Consider the following 24,330-nt stretch of genomic DNA (forward strand, 5'->3'; position numbering starts at 1 on the left):
TTCCTCAATTAAATCAAGCAGCTTACTCTGCTGCTTTACCACTTTGCTTAATTCTTCTGATATGAAGCTTAGAGATTTTCTGATCTCCTCCATCTCCTCCTCTGATACATTAACTTTCTTTGGTGGCATGTTGACCAGTTGCTTTTTTTCCTGTGATAATGATAATTAGAACAGCGTAGGGGCCTAGCAGCACAATGCAGCTCGTACTCAACGTAGTTAGCGTAGGGCCTCAGCGGTCCCACTCAGCCTGCATGCAGCGTAGATGGCGTAGCGTCCTAGCACCGTGACGAAGTCCGGCAGCAGCGTAGTTTGTGTAGCAGGTCAGCAAACCATCTCAGCCCGACAGCGGCGTAGAAGGCGTAGCGTCCTAGCAACTTGACAAAGCCAGCGTAGTTGGCTAGCAACACAATGCAACGCAGCACAGTGCAGCTCGGACTCAACGTAGTTAGTGTAGGGCCTCAGCGGTCCCACTCAGCCTGCACGCAGCGTAGATGGCGTAGCCTGAACTGTAAAGCACTTTGAGCTGCGTTTCTAACGTAGGACATATCTACGACAGTGTAACGAAGGGTTTCTGATTATAGAGATTTAAAATCTCATTATTTTTAGTCACCCACATAAGGGGTGATGTACTTCTTCTGTTAACCTCTGCTTCCCCTTGAGGTCCTCGTCTCATGGGGTGTTTGGAGTGTAGTGAACGATTCTGGGACACTACCTTAAAAATAGTGCACTATGTAGGGAATAGGGCACAGTTCCAGACACAGGACTGAACCCGTGTGTGGCGTCTGACGTAATGAGATGGCGGGGTTGTGGGGACTGTCCAATAGGAGACCAGCTGTTATGATTTTACAGCCAATCGTGTGTGAGGTGGCGGGTGTTGTGGAGCGGAGTGTGTGAGAGAGAGAAGCAGAAGAACTGTGTCTGAGAGGAATGAAGACCCGTTTTTACTGAAGGTAAATATGTATTTAAGACATTTACACCCCGTTTATACCGTGTTTTACTGAAGATAAACGCGTTTGAGGTAGTTACACCCCGTTTGTACCGTGTTTTACTGAAGATAAACATCAGACATTTACACACAGGTTATTGGTGATTCTTCGATTGGGGCCTCTTTTTATCACCTTATCTTTAGTAAAAAGTGAAACTAGTAATAAATTAGTTTTACTTATGTCACAACGTGTTCATGCTTTAAAGTAAATAACTATGCACACTATTTTCATGTATGAATGTTTAATAATATATGTCATTTATTTTATTTTGATGGTTGAATTAATTTTTCTTTAGGTTCTTCATGTAAAAAACACAATTGTAGATAAAACTACTTTTTCTATAAATTAAGTGTCATGACGGCAATCACAGATCAGTGGCGGATGCTGGTCTTTCAAGAAGGGGAAGCTAATTTGCGGCCTACATCATAAAATGTGTTGGTTTATTTATACGTAAATTCTACCCTCCGTTCCTTTTCAAGAAAATGCTCTGTGACCCTGTCGTACCAACAAGGCGTCTTTTCCAGGGACTTGACTAGTGTCCTCTCAATGGCCAGCAGAGCTAGGCTGCTTAAACGGCCTTGGCCCATGTGAAGTGTGTCCGCCTGTGAGTGCTTTGTGACGGTGGAGGGGCTCAGCAGCACCCGCTGGACAGAAACTGTGATAGAAGTCAGAAAGAGTGATAGAAGTCAGTCTCCAAACACAAGCAGCCACAAAAAACCCACCTGAAATAGAAGCTTGATTTGTCACTAGTTGGTTTTAACAAAGAAAATGCTGCTAAGAGGTTTAAGAAAATCTGCTTCAACTCAGAACAGAATGAAAATATAATGCTCCCACGGATCTTTACACCAAAGGATCGCTGATTCGCTCATTTCGCTGTCAATCAAAAAGGGATTCAGCCTCAGACAGATCATCCAATCATCATGCAGAAGCCGAGCGTCCGGGCCAGCCGAGGCCCGCCCACTGCCCCATAGACCCTCAGAGACGCTGAGCGTCCGATGGGCGGGACAAAGCCCAGCATTTATCCAATGACTCGTCTCGTTTCGCTGCACTTCGCTGCTTCGCTGTTGAACTCTGTGGACGCTCAGCGTCCTCACTGTTTAAAGCACTGTGAAGCTGCGGGAATGATTGAGAGGAAAGCCGTGTCTTTACCAGTGATAAGAAGCTGATTCTGAACAAAAGTTGAGTGTGTTGTAGTGCATATTTATTCAATGACATGTACACACAACAGACTATATTTGATCACTTATTTTTTGACATTTTAGGGGAAGCTGAGCTTCCCTTGCAGTCTTAGAGCAATCGCCTCTGTCACAGTGGTGTTCTGGTAATGACCTAATGTGTTGGTGATGACATCAGTTTAAAAAAATGCAGGTTATACAGTCCAAAAGAAGGGGGAAATGCATCCCATTTGTTTTTAAGATGTAAATGTAACGATGACAACATTAAACAGCAGAAACATCCAAACAAAGCACAATAAACAGTGCTCAGCAAAATACAATTTCAAACATGACACTGAAAAAGTGAAAATGTGAGAGGTGCGGTTGAGATATGGAGAGAGATGGTATGTGCAGAGAGCAATTTTAATTGGGAGAGAGAGTTCATGGAAACCTAAGAGGAGTGTTTTTCACTATGTGTTGACAAACCTGTCATTGGCTCTTTTATTTCTTTGATTACCTTTCCATTGTCTGTGTCTGTGTTTGTGTCTTTGTTCTGAATTGTATTGTATTGTCCATACATGCAGTGTGTACAGCACATTGGAACGTCTGAAAAAACAATGTGGTCTTTGTCTGTGTCCCTTAGAAAGGAAAGTTTGTTTCTTGAGAGGACAGAAAGCATCTCTCTCTCTCTCTCAATCTCTCAATCTCAGAGCAAGAGATAATGTATAGGGTAGGCCATTTATATGGATACACCTTAATAAAATGGGAATTGTTTGTGATATTAGTTTCCTGTTTGTGGCACATTAGTATATGGGAAGGGGAGAACTTTTCAAGATGGTTGGTGACCATGGTGGCCATTTTGGATCCAACTTTTATTTTTTCAGTGGGAAGAGGGTCATGTTACACATCAAACTTATTGGGAATTTCACAAGAAAAACTATGGTGTTTCTGACCACTTATAAAATGTGTTCAAAGTGCTGCTCATTGTGTTGGATTGTCAATGCAACCCTCTTCTCCCACTCTTCACACACTAATACCAACACCAAATGCTAGCACAGGCTTCCAGTATCCGTAGTTTCAGGTGCTGCACATCTCGTATCTTCACAGCATAGACAATTGTCTTCAGATGACCCCAAGATTAAAGTCTAAGGGGGTCAGATCGGGAGACCTTGGGGGCCCACGATGACCAATTCACTTTCCAAGAAACTATTCATCTAGGAATGCTCGGACCTGACACCCATAAAGTGGTGGTGCACCATCTTGCTGGAAAAACTCAGGGAACGTGCCAGCTTCAGTGCATAAAGAGGAAAACACATCATCATGTAGTAATTTCACAGATCCAGTGGCCTTGAGGTTTCCACTGATGAAGAGTGGCCCCACTATATTTGTACCCCATATACCACACCATACCATAATTTTTTTGTTCCAACAGTCTTGGAGGGATCTATCCAATGTGGGTTAGTGTCAGACCAATAGCGGTGTTTTTGTTTGTTAACTTCACCATTCACATAAACGTTTGCTTCATCACTGAACAAAATCTGTGTAAACTGGGGTTCTGTTCCAATTTTTGTTTTGCCCATTCTGCAAATTCAATGCGCTGGTCTGGGTCATCCTCGTTGAGATGCTGCAGCAGCTGGAGTTTGTAAGGGTGCCATTTGTGAGTAGCTAATATCCACCAAAGAGATGTTTGACTGATGCCACTTTCCAGTGACATGCGGCAAGTGCTACGCTGTGGGCTCTTGCTGCATGAAGCTAGGACAGACACTGATGTTTCTTCAATAGTGACAGTTTTCATGCGTCCACATTTTGCCAAATCCAACACTGAACCAGTTTTACGAAACTTGGCAAGCAGTTTGCTAACTGTAGCATGGGAAATGTGTGGTTTCGTAGGGTGTCTTGCATTGCAATCTGTTGTAATGACCTAGTTACTGCGTTCACCAGACATCAACACAATTTCTATCTGCTCCTCACATGTTAACCTCTGCGACATGTCAATGGCTGTAAACAAAGAGAAACTTGTAAATAACTCATGAAAGAATAAAGTTACATTGTTTTTCTTGAATAAAGTTGTTTTTCTTGTGAAATTCCCAATACGTTTGATGGTGTCACATGACCCTCTTCCCATTGAAAAAACAAAAGTTGCATCCAAAATGGCCAACTTCAAAATGGCCACCATGGTCACCACCCATCTTGAAAATATACTAATGTACCACAAACAGGAAGTTAATATCACCAACCATTCCCATTTTATTAAGGTGTATCCATATAAATGGCCCACCCTGTAAATAAGAGCCATACTGTTAAATTATTTAAATAAAAAAACAACCTATATAATAAGAAAAATTTATTCATACTAACATTTGAAATGTACATCACAGGCTTAATACTGGACCTAATGGCCATGACCTTACCAGCAACAAACGAGAGAAATATGGAGCTTAATCAATGACAATTTGTATCTGAATTTTAAACATTGTAATTGTTTTACTGAATTTTGAATATATGAACTTTTAAAATTTGAATTATATTTGACTGAATATATTACATCTGAATTATTTTTATGTCATTTGATAAACTTTAAAATTTTAGGTGGTGAAATATTCAGATCACCCAGTGTGCTTCTCAGGAAAAAGTAAACTTCCACTGACAGATCGATCTTAGCATTAATCACAGCACCCTCTTCTCAAGGCCACCAATCACAGAGCAGTCTCACATCATCCCAAATGCTTTCCTGAAACCTACTTCTTTCCTGAACTACTTCTTTCAAGTGAGCACTTTAATGACAGTGAAACAAAAAGAGTGCAGTGTTTAAGTGATGAAGGGGACAGAGTAGAAATGGGACACTTCCCCTCATCGCTTTGTGTCCATAACTAAAGCTCTAAAACAGTTCATGCTGAACTTAGCTGAGCTCTGCTCAGCATTACAGTGTTTTACTGGATGTTCAGACAGAAATGTGTTGAAATAATAATAATATATTTTATTTATAAAGCACTTTTCAATGATCCAGAGAGCTAACAGTATTAAGACACAGTGAGAAAAATATCAAAGGACAAACAGACACAGGACAGAACAAAAAAATACAATACAACTCACACAAAAAGTAAGACAAAACAAAAGGATACATAGAGGCTAGAAAGCACTGAGCCACAGGGTTAAATTGGGTTCCCAAGATTGACAGTCATTGTAGGCTATAGCAGTTTTAGTGGCTGGTAGCAGAATGGACCAACAGCATAGCCTGCCGGTCACAGTTGGTGGACATTGAGTACGTGCTTCCCCCAGCCATCACCAGGAGTAGCCCCAGAAAACAAGCATGGGAACAAGCTTCTCAGCTGAACCAACAGCTGCCGGTGCCCATGTTAGTAGAAACTCCCTCGGCCCACGTCAGTGACAGCAGCAAAAGCCATAGCAAGACACCAAGCACAGGCGGTGGCAGCAGGCTCATTGGTCCACAGTCCTAGTGCAAAAAGCAGCAAGGCAGCCAGGCACTTGTCGAATTGCAGCGATGGAAACAACTCCCACAGTCATTTGTTCCCATTGAAACAGGATATATTCCAGGACTAGCTTTAATCCCTAATCATAGTCTCTTATTCGTGTGTGTGAAGGTGATTCTGTGACACACGTCTTTTATTTTATGATGGAAAGTCAGCTTCATAACCCACAGACTTTCAAAAATATGAAAACAGACAGGCATGTTCTGTTCCTGCACCATGAGATGGTAACACTGACTTATTTTTGCTGTTTGTTACATTATTTAAGGTGGAACTGAATACCAACCTGGGAGAATAATGGTCACCAGTAGAGAGTGAATTTAACTAATTTATCTCTTTTTTTTGTCTTCCTGGACAGAAGAACATGTCTTTGGATATTTTCTACGGGTCCTGTTGTCCATGACAGTTCCACAGATTTTCCACACATTCCTCAAGGAACTTTTCCAAGAGGAATATAACATGAAGTTGAGATCAGGAGGGATTACATGTGAGGATATGGAAGACAGAAGCTCCAGTTTTCAGGAAACATCCTTGGATACTCCCCACACTCAAACATCTGACAGGAAATCTCAGACAAGGAAACACAAAAAGAAAGCTTATGATTGTCCAGAGTGTGGGAAGAGTTTTACTCGACAGGATAAACTCCAAGTACACCAGCGCATTCACACAGGAGAGAAACCGTGTCACTGTTCAGAGTGTGGGATGAGTTTTACTCAACAGGGTCATCTCCAAACACACCAGCGCATTCACACAGGAGAGAAACCGTATCACTGTCCAGAGTGTGGGAAGCGTTTTACTCGACATGGTGCTTTCCAAATACACCAGCGCATTCACACAGGAGAGAAACCGTATCACTGTTTAGAGTGTGGGAAGGGTTTTACTCGCCAGAGTAGTCTCCAAATACACCAGCGCATTCACACAGGAGAGAAACCGTATCACTGTTCAGAGTGTGGGAAGAGTTTTACTCGACATGGTGCTTTCCAAATACACCAGCGTATCCACACAGGAGAGAAACCGTATCACTGTTTAGTGTGTGGGAAGAGTTTTACTCGCCAGAGTAGTCTCCAAATACACCAGCGCATTCACACAGGAGAGAAACCGTATCACTGTTCAAACTGTGGGAAGTGTTTTACTCAACAGGGTATTCTCAAAATACACCAGCGCATTCACACAGGAGAGAAACCGTATCACTGTTCAGAGTGTGGGAAGAGTTTTACTCAACAGGTTAATCTCCAAAAACACCAGCGCATTCACACAGGAGAGAAACCGTATCACTGTTCAGAGTGTGGGAAGAGTTTTACTTGTCAGAGGTCTGTCCAGAAACATCACTGCATTCATCCAGAACAGAAGCGGTAGCACTGAGTGAGGGAATATCTTCAAAGATTGATTTAATTACTGTATTAGATTGTATTGTTTATGGATATTGAGCTTCCTATGTTTTCCAGAAGACCCTGAAGTTTGTCTCAAGGTCTGAGACAGAGGAATTGTTTTGTGATGGCAGCGACACGGCAAGGTTCAACTTAGCCTCTCTGTTAAAACTACTTAATCAAGATCTTCTCAAACCTTAATTCCCATTGGTTTAAAACAGCTTTACAATTGCATTTTTGTATGAACTTATGTAGGAACCAATGTCGTCACATACTCTGTGTTATTTGGTTAAGAATGATATAAAACATGGTTTTGTCTGAATGATATTACATTGTCTTATCATCTAATCTTGTATATTGCAAAAGCATAATTCAGAAATCTTGGATACTCCGTCAACAGGAACCTTCCTTAAGTCTGTGTCTTGTGAAGTGTCATAAATTGTATGTGATGTCACTACTAAGGGATATTCTAGTCTAAAAGAACCTCCAATCAGAGGCAAGAAATGCTCCAATCCTCAATCCCTTAGGACCAATCAGGCCTTCAGGGTGGGATTCCTAAAACCTAGTTTAAAAACCAGTGCTTTGGAAATTCATACTCTCTTAGGCTTGGCTCTCACTCTCCAGCTCTTCAACATTTTAGCCCAGGCAGAACAAACCCAGAACAGAGAAGGAAAGAAGAGGAATGAAATGAAGGAGGAGTTTAGATTCACAAAAGGGTTAATCTGCTTCCAGTCAGGAAGCTCAGCTAAGAGTGTCCAGAAATTCCAACAGAAGATTTATCTTTATTTCTAGTAGTAATATTAGAAAGCTATAGTTTAAATCCAGCAAAGCTCAATGCCCCGAACATGAAAGTAACATCAAGACCCTCAAAGTTGTGATAAGAGCCACAGGATCTGTGACGAAGGAGAAGGCCAGTGTCTGCAAGAAGAAAGCCCAGTTCGCCTGTGAAGTCCTGAAAGCCATCTCCACTCGTCTCCAGGGATGCGCAAGGTCATTGGTTAAATTCTTTCATAGCTCAGGAGATTGGTGCTGAATGCTTTCCTGGGATAAACTATAGGCTTTTTAGAATTTAGGGTAATTATCATAGAGAAATTCACTCATGTAACTGCAATCCATTTCATTATATGAGTGTATAATCCACATTAATTATTTGATATTACATTTAATAAACCAGTTGTGTGATAAAACCAGTCCTTGGTTATTTATTTTATTGCTCACTGGTGAGGGTAGTGTGTCTCGACAAGGTTATGGGTTAAGAAAATAAATAACTATAAATTAATTAAATGATGGCAAACCACAATAGCGCCTTCAGTGCAAGGGTGCTTTATTTAGTGAAACGTGAAAAAGAAAAAATAAATAAACTAGTTACCAATTACATACAGGGGAGAACAATCTTTTCTCTTCCAATATAAAAATACTTTCCTGGCACATCTATTCAGCCAACTCTCCAACCTTCACTCCCCCCCTTCTGTCCTCAAAATGAGTCCTTATATAGACTCCTAGTGGCTTAACTAATTCAGCATGTACCACTCCTCCTCTTCTACAGGGGGAGACAGCTACAATCAAAGAAAAAACAAACAAACAAACATGCAATTGTACTCTGCAAAACCCTTGTTCAAAAAGTGACTACTTGATACTAATCAAACTACAAACACACATCATGAACAAGGTTAAATCTAAAATGAAAATAAAAGAAAAATATTTCCAATCATACAACCCCCCCCCCTCACTCAAATGGACCAACCCAACCTGCCTCCAACAGGCAGGTCTGAATTTGCTCAGGCACTATTTAAGGACACCTAAAACTCAGTTTGGGTCTTTTTTTGAACAGGAATGTGCAGTAAGTCCTATGTAAGTATGAAATATCTGTTTTACAACTCAGTAGTATATTTTAACTGAAAGAATGAGATTGTTTACCAAGCTAGCAATATGGATGTAAAATTGAAAAAGAATAATGTAGGTGTGGGCTACTGGGAGATAAAACAGGGACAGAAAGGGCTATGAGGAATAAGAGGGGAACAGAAATATTTATCTAGTAGTCTTGTATTGTCCGTTCTGTCACATATACACAAAGCATAAAATATGAGAAGATACAAAACAGGAACCATGTCATTATTGGAATGTATGACATATAGCAGTAGTTTTGGATCATGCAAATATTATGGTTATTCTTTTTCTGTCTGGGAATATTATTTCCCATGAGAGAGAGAGAAAGAGACACTAAAGAAATACAAACAAACAAACTTACATCAAGTCAAATAAAACCCAATAGACTGATCATATTCTAATCAACTTCCCATTGATTGGGTTTAATACAAAAGTAATTGCCATCAATGTCTGGTATGTTTTTCAAATACACACAGGTTGTTTTGATGTCTGAGCACTTAATGAGTTGTACATTGTGAGAGACAGCAATCTATTTAACCAAACCAGATGTGACCACTACCACAAGTTACAGGATCAACGAATACATAGCCAACTCTAAAAGCTTGTTCTAAATCAACAAAGTATCTAATTAATGCTACCAACCCCTGTTTTGTAACAACGGTCTTCTACTCAGTGTTTTGCTTGTTTTGGAGTGTACTTTGTGTCCTCTGATAATTGTACGAGCATAAAATGCACATTTCTGCTTTAAGGTTAATCCCATACTTTGGATAAGGAAGGTCTCTTTGTGTTGGCAATCTAATTAGAGGGTAACCAAGGAAAAACACATTTTCCTTAATGCAACAATGTTTTGCAAGAACACATTTATTATCTGATCTACAACAGCAGTGTCCCATTGTGACCTTCAAACACAAAAGCACTTTGGCACCAAAATGGACCCCACTTTCTTACAGAAGGTGCAGCATGAAGCAGTATATGGGCATTGTATTATACATTGCACTTTCCAGATAATCTTTTAAAACAGTCAACAAATGTAAACAGCAGCATCTCTGCATTGTTGATATCGTCCAGTGTAAGGTCAGCATTCAGCAGCAAGTATGTGCCTTGAACTAAAAGGAGTAGATGTTTGAGATGTGGTTGCGATAAATAACTTTTAAAAATGGAAGACTATAAAAACAATAGAAAGTGCCTGAACTCTGAGGCTTTCTAGTATTTTCGAATGCTAATGGAACGTGGGTGTCTTGTTATACTGATTGGAGTTTCGATGGACAGCAGGCTTTTATTAACTTTTCCAAGCTCTTGCCCAAACACCAGAAGTCTTGGTGGTATTTAGACTCAAACCACAGTGTTACAAGTTGTCATGTTACCCCTAGTAGAGTAGCATGCATATAACCAAACGAAGCAATTGTGTTAAAAAATGTTAGAAACATCAGTGGTGATGGTCCTTTAACACCTCTTACATACATGCCTGATGATACTGCTTGTGCTTCACCTTCAAAATGCTTGGTATGATCTCGTTTTTCTGTCTCTTGTGTTAATGTATACACAAGAGTAAACCCATTACCCTTCTCAACAACTTCCCCTTTTGCATAACACCAGCTGCATCCATACTCTCCATTGAACTGTGTAGTGTTCTGTACATTACACCAAGCCACAGAATCACACGTACAGAGCTAATTATAAACATGTGCATGTGCCTCTTTTCCACTGCATTGGACAGAGAAGCCTTCTTTCTCAAGATGAGAACACTCATCAACAAAAGGCTGCTTAAATGAATTCATTGCAGGCCTCTTTTCTCCAAATCAGATTCCTTCAAGAAGCACGTTTCCCTCTCCTATCTGGGGACAATTCGTTAATTGTAAACTGCAGTGGCCATATGTGATATGGGGATGATCTGAAAACGGGGACACCAACTACATTCCATGACAATGAAAGGTTCATAGATCTTGGGTCATTAAGATCCTCTATTGCTCTGTACATTGTACCATAATATGTCACTTATTGCATCTGCACTGCTTTTGGGCCTTATCCACTTGTAATTTAATGATTCTACAAATGTAGAGTCTCTGGATTTTTCTTCAACTTGTTTTTGGATGGACAATTTGATAAATACAGATCCACATTTGATAAGGGTTTTAATATCCCCTGGGGCAGTGTCACAGGAAGCACAGACAGTGGGAATTTTATCTCCAAAGAAGTATTTACAATTTGGATAGATATATATACAGTTTCCAAAAAAGAATTGTCACCCAGAGGTTTCATAAACTGATAAAGGTTTGATGGCACACCATTACCTCCTTCTGGACAATGCAGATTTATCAATTCTAATAGATCACCAATTGCAAATTTTGTTGTTGTTTGTCTCAGTGCATAGCACAGAATTGCCAACACGGACTCATCTTATTTTAGTTTGGCATTTGGGTACATTTTATCTGAGGTTTTTTTTCCAACTGTCTTTCTCTTCATTGGTTCCCACATTCATTACCTTCAAGAGAGTGGATACAATATGTTTGGAATTAGATCAAACACGGAAGTGCATTTTGCAAGTACAGTGTGCGTTTTCATAATTACAAGAATGTATGTGTATCTACATTACCATAGCAGAAAGAGTAGTAGTTTCAGGGCTACTTTTTTTGCCATCCTCACCCTCACTTTTAAATTCATTGTCTTGTGAACACTTAAAACACACAGAGCTAATTTAAGTAATCAAAATTTGCCAAATACACACACATATATATATATATTGGGCGGCACGGTGGCGCAGCAGGTAGTGTCGCAGTCACACAGCTCCAGGGGCCTGGAGGTTGTGGGTTCGATTCCCGCTCCGGGTGACTGTCTGTGAGGAGTTGGTGTGTTCTCCCCGTGTCCGCGTGGGTTTCCTCCGGGTGCTCCGGTTTCCTCCCACAGTCCAAAAACACACGTTGTAGGTGGATTGGCGACTCGAAAGTGTCCGTAGGTGTGAGTGAATGTGTGTGTGTCTGTGTTGCCCTGTGAAGGACTGGCGTCCCCTCCAGGGTGTATTCCTGCCTTGCGCCCAATGATTCCAGGTAGGCTCTGGACCCCCCGCGACCCTAAATTGGATAAGCGGTTACAGATAATGGATGGATGGATGGATATATATATATTGTGTGTGTGTGTCTATGTATATATAATTAAGTATTATTTTTTTAAACATTAATATGTGCATATGTATTTGTACATTTTATATATAAAGTCATAGGCTTTTTAATCATTTGTATATGACTTACTTGAGGAGCCTCTGTCCGTAACCAAAACTTGTAAGGTTTCCTTTTTTTTTGTGATCTGTGAGAAGCATATAGCTACTAGTTAGCTTCTTATATAGCTAGCAAGCTGATCATTATATTGGTTTTAGCAAACAATGATAACAGAGATGCTTACCACCAAGTTTCCAACCCCATCTTCTAGTAACTGCTGGTACAGGCGTATTCTTCTGTAGGTATGTTTTGTATACCATCTCTTTGAACAAACTAAACAAAAACAGCTATGAATATCTACGTCTGGATACTGTTGTGAGTTTCTTTTTTAAAATGTGTACTCTTCAGAACATTGAGATGTTGGCAAACCTTATATTTAAATGGTAAAATTTGCTATTTAGAGGTCATACCTTGGACATATATTTATTAGTCCTTTATTTGTTGACATAGTTAAAATAATTAAGTAAAATCGTCACACGCCGTAGTTAGGTGACTGCCTTCCTTGAAGCTGTAGCCTACCATTATCGATAGCTAACCGGTTAACGATAACTATTAACTGGCTACGTTAACTGATGTGAAGGGAAATTTTAAATGTGGATGTTTCTTTTACAAACATGTGCTCATTGAATCACTAGTATTTAGTAGTAATTAGTAGAAATCACTGATGATTAGTAAAGGTCTTTGTTTTTTTATAAAGATGAGCTGTTTTATGAAATGTATGTTGCATTATTCTGTCTTCAGACTGTTTCACTAACTGAGTCTTTTGTAGAAAAGGAATTGTAACTTGAAAGAGTTACACTCCTGAATCCAAGGTATCAAGGACGTTTTTCATTCTAACGAGCATGAGATGTAGCTGATTCTTAGAACTTAGTTTCTGCACAAAACTGTTATCTCTTTCTTCCCTTATAGGTAGCTCAGTTACAAAACAACTTCTTGTATGATGATGAAGTGCTTTTGTGTGTGTGTAGGTATAAAGCCGAGCTTTTTCTTTTTGATAGAGCAGAGTAGAGGGTTAGTGCATGCTTTTAGCTGCTCTCAATAGAGGTTACTCTAAGATCACTTTCAGTCTCATTTCTTATTAGTTGATAATTTCCATGACACTGACTAAAGATACACTTCACATATTTTTCATTTCAGTGTGTTTTGGGTATTATCTACAGTAAGCAGTTAATTTTATAATCTGCAGTTACACTAGGTGATGACATGTGAGCTCTTATTGAGTGGTGTGAAGAGGGTTGTCCTTTGGACATCATCAATACTAAGGACATTTTACGAAAGACATACGTGGAAGGAGACAAAGTTGATGTAAAATACGAAGATGAGAGCTCCCCGGCCCTCATTATGAAGCTCGACTGTAAGTAGTCATCCTTAAAGGGGAATTCCACAAAATTTCCAAAATCTATTAATTTAATAAGTTCTGTATGTAAGCAGTCATTCTGAGTGGTTTGACATCAAATCATTTATTTGAAGTGGAATTTTACTTTAACTGACTTTATTTACTTCCAATTTTCCAGTTCAGGTTTGCGGTGAGTTTGGAGCCTACCCTGAATCTCTGGGTGCAAGGTGGGAGCACATCCTGGAGTATAAATATAAATGTCTTTTATTTATATATATATATATATATATATATATATATATATATATATATATATATATATATATATATATATATTTTTTTTTTTTTTTTTTTTTTTCTCCCCCATAAGAACTCTTAGACAAGTTGCCCCAGCACCTGAAGCTGCCTTAGCACACATGCCAGGCACAAATAGCTATGCCCCAGCCTTTGAGCCAGCCACGACATTCGGCTCAGTCTGAAACTGCCTTTCTCCAGCACCTGAGCCAACAGCAGCCTCAAACAGCACTGAGCCAGCCACAGCCTCAAATTCATCCCCAGGTTCCAGACATGCCCCAGACCCTGAGACTCTGAACTTTCTTCATAATTCAAGTCAGTCCCAGGTGTGATGGCTTCTACCTTTCAATATCTACTTTTTTACACTTTTTTTAAACTGTTTTTGAACCATTTGACATAATGCTATGTAGCATGGTAAATCAGTCAATTTTCTGGGTCCGTACTGTAATTTCCTATATTACCATGATTTATTATGGCTCAAATTACCTTTTAATTATCATTTTTATAACACGACTCATTCTTAAGAGATGTACATGTGAAAAGACTAGTGTCACTCTTGGTTCACCAACCCTTCAATAGAATATCACATTAGTCTTAAACTGATATCTGTTAACTTTATCATAAACACAAAACACTGAATGGAAATAATTTTCACCCATGGCTATGAAAGAAATTTTTGTGAACAAGCAAAAGACACTACACAGAAAAACGCTCTAAAAGGTTTGTTACTATATTTTACCAATAGATACAAACAGGATTCCCAAAAAGTTGGGACACTAAACAAATTGTGAATAAAAACTGAATGCAATGATGTGGAGATGGCAAATGTCAATATTTTATTCGTAATAGAACATAGATGACAGATCAAAAGTTTAATCTGAGTAAATGTAACATTTTAAAGGAAAAATATGTTCATTCAAAATTTCAGTGTCAACAAATCCCAAAAAAGTTGGGAAAAGTAGCAATAAGTGGCTGGAAAAAGGAAATAGAGCATATAACGAACAGCTGGAAGACCAATTAAAACTAATTAGGTCAATTGACAACATGATTATAAAAAGAGCTTCTCAGAATGTCAGTGTATGTCTGAAGCCAAGATGGTAATCAAATCAAATCTGTATAGCGCCTTTTACAACTGACGTTGTCACAAAGCAGCTTCACAGTTTCAGAACAGAACATTTAAATCAAAGCCCAATGCAAGCAAGCCGAAGGTGACAGTGGCAAGGAAAAACTCCCTCGAGGCTGGAGGAAGAAACCTTGGGAGGAACCAAGACTCACAAAGGGGACCCATCCTCCTCTGATCAAACTATAGATTGAATTTTAAATGATCACCAATGAAGTGTCATTATGCTACATAATAAGGTGAGCAGCTGGTCTGGGCCGCAGGAGAATCCAGCAAACAATCTTCCATCAGTGGGCCTCCATTTTCTCAGAAAACAGTAAAACAGTAAAGGGAAGCAGTTAGTTTAGTTGAGTGCAGCAGAGAAAAAGAGCATGTGAATATTTTCATTAGTGTAGTGACGGATCTGACTGTAACAGACTGGGAGGAGGGAAACCAGAAGGAGCTCAGGCAAAGACATCCTTCCGCTCCAAACAAGAGAAATTGTGAGCACATCATCCAGGTTTACTATGATTCCCCATGTCCATGAGTTCCTGAAACCACAGCCTTAAACTAGACAGAGGTTAGTTGCCAAAGGCTAAACTGAACCAGTGTGTTTTGAGCCTAGACTTAAACATAGTGACTGTGTCTGCGTCCCGAACACTAGTTGGAAGATTGTTCCAGAGCTGAGGGGCTTTGTAGGAGAAGGCTCCCCCCCCCCCCCCCACTGAAGTCTTATGAATTCTGGGTACTAGTAAGAGGCCGGCGCCCTGAGATCTGAGTAATCTTGGTGGTTAATAGTGTGTGATGAGGTCTCGCAGGTATTCAGGGGCGAGACCGTTTAAGGATGTATACGTGAGTAGAAGAATTTTATAATCAATACGGAATTTAACTGGAAGCCAGTGAAGGGCAGATAAGACTGGGCTGATATGATCAAATTTTCTAGTTTTAGTGAGGACTCTGGCTGCAGCATTTTGATTTAACTTGAGTTTACTCAATTTCTGCTGGAGCATCCTGATAAAAGTGCATTGCAATAATCTAATCTTGATTAAATAAAAGCGTGAACTAATTTTTCCGCATCTGGGAGGGATAAGGAGTTTCTTAACTTAGCGAGGTTCTGAAGATGTAGGAAACCTGTTTTTGTAATGTTACCTATATGCTGATCAAATGATAGATCTGAATCAATTATAACACCCAGATTTTTAGCTGATGAGCTTTAACACAGTCCTCCATTTTCTTTAGTGTAGGTTTGTCATCTGGTTTGGCTGATATGTATAGCCGTGTGTCATCTGCGTAACTGTGGAAGGTAATGCCATGCCTGCTAATAACTCTGCCCAGTGGCAGCATGTATAATATGAATAGTAAAGGTCCTAAAATGGAGCCTTGGGGAACTCCAAATCTCATTTTTGTACAAATAGAAGAAACATTATTTACGTTTACAAACTGATAGCGATCTGTGAGGTAAGACTTAAACCATGATAGGGCTGTTCCTGTTATTCCAACCATGTTTTTTAATCTTTCTAGCAGAATAGTATGATCAATTGTATCGAAAGCTGCACTGAGGTAGAGTAGAACTAGCATGGATTCGCAGCCTCGATCAGAGGCAAGAAGAAAGTCGTTTGTTATCTTAACTAAAGCCGTTTCGGTGCTATGGTATGGCCTAAAACCAGATTGAAATTTTTCATATATGTTATTTTTATGCAAGTATGACCTAAGTTGTTGGGCCACAACTTTTTCTAATATCTTGGATATGAAGGGAAGGTTAGAGATAGGTCTGTAATTGGATAGTACACTAGGATCAAGATTCGGTTTCTTGATCAGGGGTTTAATAACTGCTAAATGCCTAATATTTTCAATCGTATTGTTAAAAAAGTCCATGAAAGCATTGCTGGTGTGAATGGCTGGGATCTGTGGATCAGTAGCTGCCCGATTGTTTGTAAGTTTAGAGATTACATTAAAGAGTGCTCTAGGATTGTGTTTATTATTTTCAATCAGTGAGGACAGATGTGCTGAGCGTGCATTGACGAGTGCCCTTCTATATTGGATAAGGCTGTCTTTCCAGGCACAGTGAAATACTTCCAGTTTAGTCGACCGCCGATTCCGCTCTAATTTCCTTACGGTTTGTTTTAGGGTGAGTGTTTCTTCATTATACCAGGGAGCGAGTTTTTTCTGTTGTAGCTTTTTACGCTTAAGCGGTGCTACACTATCTAAAGTTGATCGAAGTGTGTTATCTAAGTAGTCCGTTAGTCTGTCCAGCTCCAGTGGGTCTGCTGGACTACTGACTGAGGTCAATAAATCAGTGATGTTTTCAGTAAATTTAGGGGCTGTAGATGGGGTTAGTGAGCACTTTAGATAGTAATGTGGGCATGTAAATTTTTTAGTATCTAAACTCAGTTCATATGAAATTAGGTAGTGGTCTGAGACTGTGGAAGACTGAGGGAGTGTATTTAGGTTTTTTATGTTCGTGCCCAGGGTCAAAACTAAGTCTAGTGTGTGATTACAATAATGAGTAGGACCTGATACATTTTGTGTGAAACCAACAGAATCTATGATTGATGTGAACGCCTTTTTTAGGGGATCATCACTTTTCTCAAAATGAATGTTAAAGTCTCCTACAATTATTAACTTATCACAGGACACTGCTAAATTAGCAGCTAGTTCACCAAATTCTTTTATAAATTCTGAATAGGGCCCTGGTGGTCTATAAATGTTTAATAAGGAGATTGTGTTCTTATTTGTGGCGGGGTTAATCATGTTAATGTACATAATTTCAAAGGAAGTACAGTTGTAACCATGTTTTTGGTTAATAATTAAATTATTTTTGTAAATTATACATAATCCACCCCCTTTGCCCGTCAGTCTGGGGCTGTGTATATATTTATAGCCTGTAGGAGTGGCTTGATTTAGTGCTAAATATTCATCATTTCTGACCCAAGTTTCACTAAGGCATAAAACATCAAATTTCTGATCCATTATTATTTCATGTATAATGACTGCTTTAGAGTTAAGTGCTCTTATACTGAGTAGGCCAAACTTTAGCTCTGAGGGGATGCTACTACCCTCTGTTTCTGATGGTTTAATAGTGATTAGGTTATTGGGGCACGCTGTTTGATATTTTCTGGGTTTAAGTTTGATTCGGGGGACAGACAGTCTTGATACTGTAACAAATTTTTATATTTCTTAGAGCAAGCTTTGTACATACACCCTTACTATGGGCAAACAAATGGCCATTATCTGTAAGTGTATCCTTAAAATCACTTACCTGTTTGCTGTGTAATCTACTTGCCTGGTTTGTGATGGTGGGAGGGATTAGTCAAGCCTGGCGAAGAACATCCTCGATGTTCCCAGAGAGAACTGCAGAACCTAGATAACTAGGGTGAAGCCCATCCCGGCGGTAGAGGGCAGGACGTTCCCGAAAACACTCCCAGTGGTCGACGTAGTCCATGCCGACAGTGCCACACCAAACCCGGAGCCAGGAGTGGAATGCGAACAGCCTGCTGTATGCCTCACATCCTCGTCTGTAGGTGGGTAGGGGGCCGCAGACGACGATCCTGGCGTCCGTCTTCTTCCAAGCGGTATCTAGAAGCGAACGGTAGTGCTCCTTCAGGACCTCGCTGCGGCGGGCGGAAGTGTCGTTCGTCCCCACGTGGAGAACGATGGTGCTGAGGTCCTCACGCTGCCGCAGCGCCGAGCGAAGTCGCCTGGCAACATCCAGGACACGAGCACCTGGAAGACAGGACACAGTAGCGTTACTCTTAGTGCCTGAGACTCTTAAATCTCTGACTATAGAGTCGCCGATAATAAGAACACCGTCCTGTTTAGCTCTCGGTGCCGGTTCCGGTGCAGGTGAGGGCCAGGAGCTGAGCGCCTCAAACCGGTTAGTAGAGGTAAAGACTGGCTGCGGTAGAGGGGGAGAAGACCTCGGCTTCCCATGCCCACGCTGACGCTCTCAGCTCGGGGCTGGAGCGAAGATGGCCGTCCCGGGGAGCCGCCGTGATGGAGGAGCTGGCGTGCCAACGGCCGCGTAGGAGGCATCACCAATTCCACCATTGTTGCGCAGAAAGATAGTGCAGCGATACCAGAATGGTGTTACCCAGTGTAAAATAGCAAAGACTTTTAAGTTATCATCATCGACCGTGCATAACATCATCAAAAGATTCAGAGAATCTGGAACAATTGCTGTGCATAAGGGTCAAGGCCGTAAAACTCCACTGGATGCTCGTGATCTCCGGGCCCTTAAACGTCACTGCACCTCAAACAGGAATGCCACTGTGAAGGAAATAACAGAATGGGCTCAGGAATACTTCCAGAAAGCATTTTCAGTGAACACAGTCCACCGTGCCATCAACCGTTGCCAGCTGAAACTCTACAGTGCAAAGAGGAAGCCATTTCTAAGCAAGCTCCACAAGCTCAGATGTTTGCACTGGGCGAGGGGTCTTTTAAAATGGAGTGTGGCAAAATGGAAGACTGTTTTGTGGTCAGATGAGTCACGATTTGTGTTCAGGTTCTAGAACAACATATGCTCCAATCTAGACGTCATCTCTTTCAGGGAAGACCCTGCATTTTTCAACAAGATAATGCCAGACCACATTCTGCAGCAATCACAACATCATGGCTACATAGGAGAAGGATCCGGGTACTGAAATGGCAGCCTGCAGTCCAGATCTTTCACCTGTAGAGAACATTTGCTGCATCATAAAGAGGAAGGTGCGACAAAGAAGGCCCAAGATGATTGAACAGTTAGAGGCCTGTATTAGACATGAATGGGAGAGCAATCCTATTTCTAAACTTGAAAAACTGGTGTTGAGTGTTGTAAGAAGAAGGGAGAATGCCACACAGTGGTAAAAAATGGCCTTGTCCCAACTTTTTTGGGGATTTGTTGACGCCATGAAACATATTTTTCCCTTAAAATGATACATTCTCTCAGTTTAAACTTTTGATCTGTGATTTGTGTTCTATTCTTAATGAAATATTAGATGTTGGCACCTGCACATCATTGCATTCCGTTTTTATTCACAATTTGTTTAGTGTCCCAACTTTTTTGGAATCCGGTTTGTAAAAGTCAGTGATAAAAGTGACTGTTGAGGGAAGTATGGCCACTTAAAATAATATAATAATGCTCAATGTAATAAACTTGAATACTAAACAATACAAATCATTTTAATAATTCATAATGTTTCTAAGAGCTGAAACACGTGATTATTTTGTAGCATTAAAAACGCACAACAGTCAATAGTATAACAAGGTTGTCTTGGTTAGTTCTTTGTTTTAGGGTGAAGAATCATCAAGTTTTGCTTGTTTTAGAGCTCCAGCTGTGTCCGTCTAATGTTTCACTTTGAAATGTAGTGCAGTTAAAGTAAAAAAGTCATTCAAAATGTAAATACTCCAGAAAAGTACAACTACATGAAAAACTAATTAAATCAGTAACAAATTACATATACTTCATTACCGTTCCTCCACTGGTCACACACTCAATACTAAAAAGTCAATATAATTGCTATAGAGCTACACATTTTACAAATGTTTATTGCATAAGTGAAGTCACCATGTGACGTAGTTTTGGGAGCTAGACCACACCCCAATTACCTCTCCACAGCTGCATTTATACCCTTTCACTCTCACTCCATCCCCATGTCGAACAACATCACATTGCGTTTTGTCTCCCACCCACTCGTTTTCTGCCACCATGGACATTGCACTCGTCACCTCCGATGACAAATTATTTTCTGCAAGCCCTGGTCCCTCATCTACCGGTTCGCAACCTACCCCTAGGCTACGCTCTGTGGTCGAGGTTCCAGCCACTCCTCCTTCAACCACCTCTGGCTCCCGATCCAGCCGCCTCCGAACTCCGCACTCCAGCGCTAGGCATTCCTGCCACTCCTCTCCAGCCTCTCCTCGACGCTCTCTTCACTCCAGTCGCCAGACTACTCCTCCCACCAATTCCGTCGCTCACGGCAGGCCCCGCGTTTCTCCTCCCACTGCTCACGCTGCCACGGATTGGATAGTGGTCAGACTCCAGAAGGCCTTACGGGATCGCGGCAATCTCGTTTTCCCGCTCAGCCAACAAGAAAACACTATTTTCACTGCTCCAGGCCGACTACAGTCCAGCCCACTGCTCTCGAGCACGACAGGTCAGTCCCGCCTTGTCGCCGCAGAAGCCGCCCTCGCCGGCCGCCCCCCGGAGCTTCCACCATACCCGATTCAGCAATCCCAGCCTCGGATCCTGCAGATGCCGTCATGCTATCAGGCCCTTCAATCTTCGCCTCAGGTCCAAGCCTGCCTGCTGCTACTTTCACCTCGGGCTGGGCGGCAGCCCCCGCTGCCCCTACCCTCCCGGCTTCAGCTCCAGCTACGGCCCAGGCCCAAGCCCTGCCTCTCCTACCTGGGCCCGTCCCTTCCCAGGTTTCCGTGTTTTCTCGACTTTCTCCTCCCCTCCCTGCTACCTTCGTTTCTAATTCTCTCTTTCTCCCTCCTTCTACTCTACCTGCTTCTGTCTCTTTTCTTCCTCTTCTGTTGCCCTCCTCTTCCATCCTTCCTGTTTCTCATCATCTCGACCCCCTCCCCCTTCATACCACCTCGTCCCTATTCATCCATCCCCTGCTCCCCATACATCCCACCCCAACCCTATTTCGTCATCCCAACCATTACAATTTCAGGGTGCACCTTCTCAGGCCCATCACCTTCTCTCGCTCTCTCTGCCTACAGGTGCTGCTGCTGACCCATCCCAGCCCCCCGTGCATCGATCTCAGGACATGTCTCTCTCCTCAGCTTGAGCTCCCTCGGCTCCGCCTCCTCCCAATGCTTGGCAGTTCAATCCAAGGCTCGTGCCTCCCAGTCTCAGAGAAAGGATCCTGCAAGGTGCGGACATTGACCTTGCAGCCTTAGTGCGCCCTTTTTCAGCCCCTGTAGCCCCTCGCACTATCGACATAGGGCATCTTTCTTTTACACTCAAGGCTGCCGAACCACAGCCATCAATGACGGTTTCAGAATTCAGAATTTGCACTGGCTTTCTCCATTTACTGCGACATTCTCTGCTCTGCCTTTCCCATCTGTCGGCAGGAACTTGACGATTACCTGTCCATCATCTTCGATCTCGCCATCCGCCAAAGCAGACATTGTCTCCGCCTTTAAAATCCTCCCACTTCACCCTGATCTCTGGCACCTTTTCAGCGTGCACTGGTGAGGCTCATATTATTTTGCAGTCCGGCTGACCTTCAGTTGTAAGAGCAGCCCCAAGATTTTTGACTCCTTTGCTGAGGCCCTTTCTTGGATATTGCTGAATGTCTATCACCTGCCCTACATCATCCACCTCCTTGATGACTTCCTGTTGCTCGACACCCCTTCCTCCCCGCCAGCACACTGCATAACCCAACTCAACTCTGCCTTCCGGCACCTGGGTGTTCCCCTCTAGACAGAGAAAACCCTTGGTCCCACTACTTCACTCGAGTTCCTCGGCATCTTCCTGGATTCCGTACTGTTCCAAGCATCCCTCCCACACAAAAATAAGGCCGCATCGTCCAATTCCTCTCTGACTTTCTTACTCAAGCTAGTTGCAATAAGCATCAGCTCCTATGGATGCTGCTCTTGTATAGGTTTTGGCGGCTACTCTGATGGTCACTGGTTCGCATCTCAGTGGCTCCCTCAGAACTCTCGTCCTTCTCAATTTTTCACCCGGTGACTCAGTTGCATTGCACGAGTTGTACCCCTTTTTGGCTGCTGCCATTATTTGTGAGCACGAATGGGACCGTCGCGCCATTACCCTTCATTCAGATAACACATTAGTCGTAAACATGATTAACAAAGGGCGTTCAATGTCACTGCCACTCATGCTCCTTCTCCGCTGTCTTGTTTGGCATTCAGTCATGCACCAATTCATGTTAAGGGCCACTCACATCCCTGGCCATTCCGATCCAATAGCTGACTCACGTTTTTTCAATTTCAGAGATTCAGAGCATTGGCCCCTCAATCGGACCTTCATCCCACGCAGACGCCTCCATTTTCAGAAGTCATCTTCCCATTTCACCCCGGCTCCACCATCATTCAATCATCTCGCAAGAACTCATCCTCCAGGCCGTAGCACCCAACACCCTCTCTACATATTGGACCAGCTGGCTAACCTTCAGATGTTTCCACCAACTTCATAACATCCTTTCTCGAAGTGGTTTCAATCATGCTTACTTCTCTGCTCACTCCTTTAGGATCGGTGCAGCTTCCTCAGCCTCCCATCAAGGAATTCCCGACCACACCATCCAAGTCATCGGCCGCTGGTCTTCGCAATCCTACAACAGATACATCCGTACCCATGCCTATGATCTGCTTGCAGCCCACGAATGATTGGCAACCATCTAATTTTGAAGTGACAGCTCCAAGACACCTCGAACTCCAGCCCAAACCTTCTGAGTTCGCCCCCCTCTCCGACTCTTTCAAAGAAGGTGAGGCCTTCTGAATTCTGGGAACTATTAAAAATCCAGTATTCTGTGATCTTAGTAAACATGGAGGCTCATAATAGGAAATTGTATCTTGAAGATATTCAGGAGCAAGCCCATGTAGAGCTTTATATATTAATAACAAAATTTTGTAGTCGATGCGGAATTTAACAGGCAGCCAATGAAGTGATGATAGAACTGGACTGATATGTTCAAATTTTCTAGTTTTAGTGAGGACCCTAGCTGCAGCATTTTGAACTAGTTGAAGTTTTTTTAAATTGTTGCTGGTGCATCCTGACAGTAGTGCGTTACAGTAGTCAAGCCTTGAAGTAATAAAGGCATGTACTTATGTTTCTGCATCCTGAAGGGATAAGACATTTCTAATCTTAGCAATATTGCGAAGATGTACAAAAGCTGTCCTAGTGATTACTGCCTATGTGTTGATCAAATGATAAATCCGGGTCAATTATGACACCAAGATTTTTTGCTGCTGAACCAGGTTTAACTGGAAAGTCAGTGAGATTTAAAATTAAGTCTGATAATTTATTTCTTGCCACTTTTGGACCCAAAAGCAGGACCTCTGTTTTGTTGCTGTTTAGAAGGAGGAAGTTATGCAACATCCAGCCTTTCATGTCTTTTACACAGTCCTCTATTTTCTTTAATCTGTGTTTGTCATCGGGCTTGGCTGAAATATACAATTGTGTGTCGTCTGCGTAACAGTGAAAGTTAATGTCATGGTTTCTTATAACGGTGCCTAGCGGTAACATGTATAAAGTAAATAACAATGGTCCTAAAATAGAGCCTTGTGGAATTCCAAATCTTACTTTAGAATAATTTGAATTTAGATTGTTTACTTTTACGAATTGATAACGTTCCGTTAAGTAAGATTTGAACCATAATAGGGCTGTCCCTGTGATTCCAACCATGTTTTCTAACCTTTTTAGGAGAATATTGTGGTCTATTGTATCGAAGGCTGCGCTTAGGTCAAGAAGCACCAACAGGGTGCTGTTGTTAAAAATATTTGAAGCATTTATTCTTGTTTTTTCTTACATTAACTACTCAAGAAAACCTTTGGAAATTTGAA

General features: G+C 41.6%; 1 protein-coding gene and 1 long non-coding RNA gene across 3 annotated transcripts; both read left to right on the top strand.

Annotated features, from left to right (window-relative positions):
• Positions 1–844: 844 nt before the first annotated feature.
• On the top strand, positions 845–8,098 carry LOC136693787 (zinc finger protein 300-like). Its single transcript, XM_066666946.1, has 2 exons — positions 845–950; positions 5,987–8,098. The coding sequence occupies exon 2, from the start codon at positions 6,028–6,030 to the stop codon at positions 6,982–6,984; it is 957 nt and encodes a 318-aa protein (XP_066523043.1). The 5' UTR covers positions 845–950; positions 5,987–6,027; the 3' UTR covers positions 6,985–8,098.
• Positions 8,099–8,823: 725 nt separating this feature from the next.
• On the top strand, positions 8,824–23,222 carry LOC136693793 (uncharacterized). Of its 2 annotated transcripts, XR_010802110.1 has the most exons (5): positions 8,824–8,846; positions 13,281–13,448; positions 13,609–13,657; positions 13,801–14,050; positions 23,019–23,222. It is a non-coding gene; the product is annotated as an uncharacterized lncRNA (long non-coding RNA). The 2 variants fall into 2 exon arrangements; XR_010802109.1 differs by lacking the exon at positions 23,019–23,222 and having other exon boundaries at positions 13,801–14,300.
• Positions 23,223–24,330: the final 1,108 nt, after the last annotated feature.

Source organism: Hoplias malabaricus, chromosome 4 (assembly GCF_029633855.1).
Source record: "Hoplias malabaricus isolate fHopMal1 chromosome 4, fHopMal1.hap1, whole genome shotgun sequence".
NCBI lineage: Eukaryota > Metazoa > Chordata > Actinopteri > Characiformes > Erythrinidae > Hoplias > Hoplias malabaricus.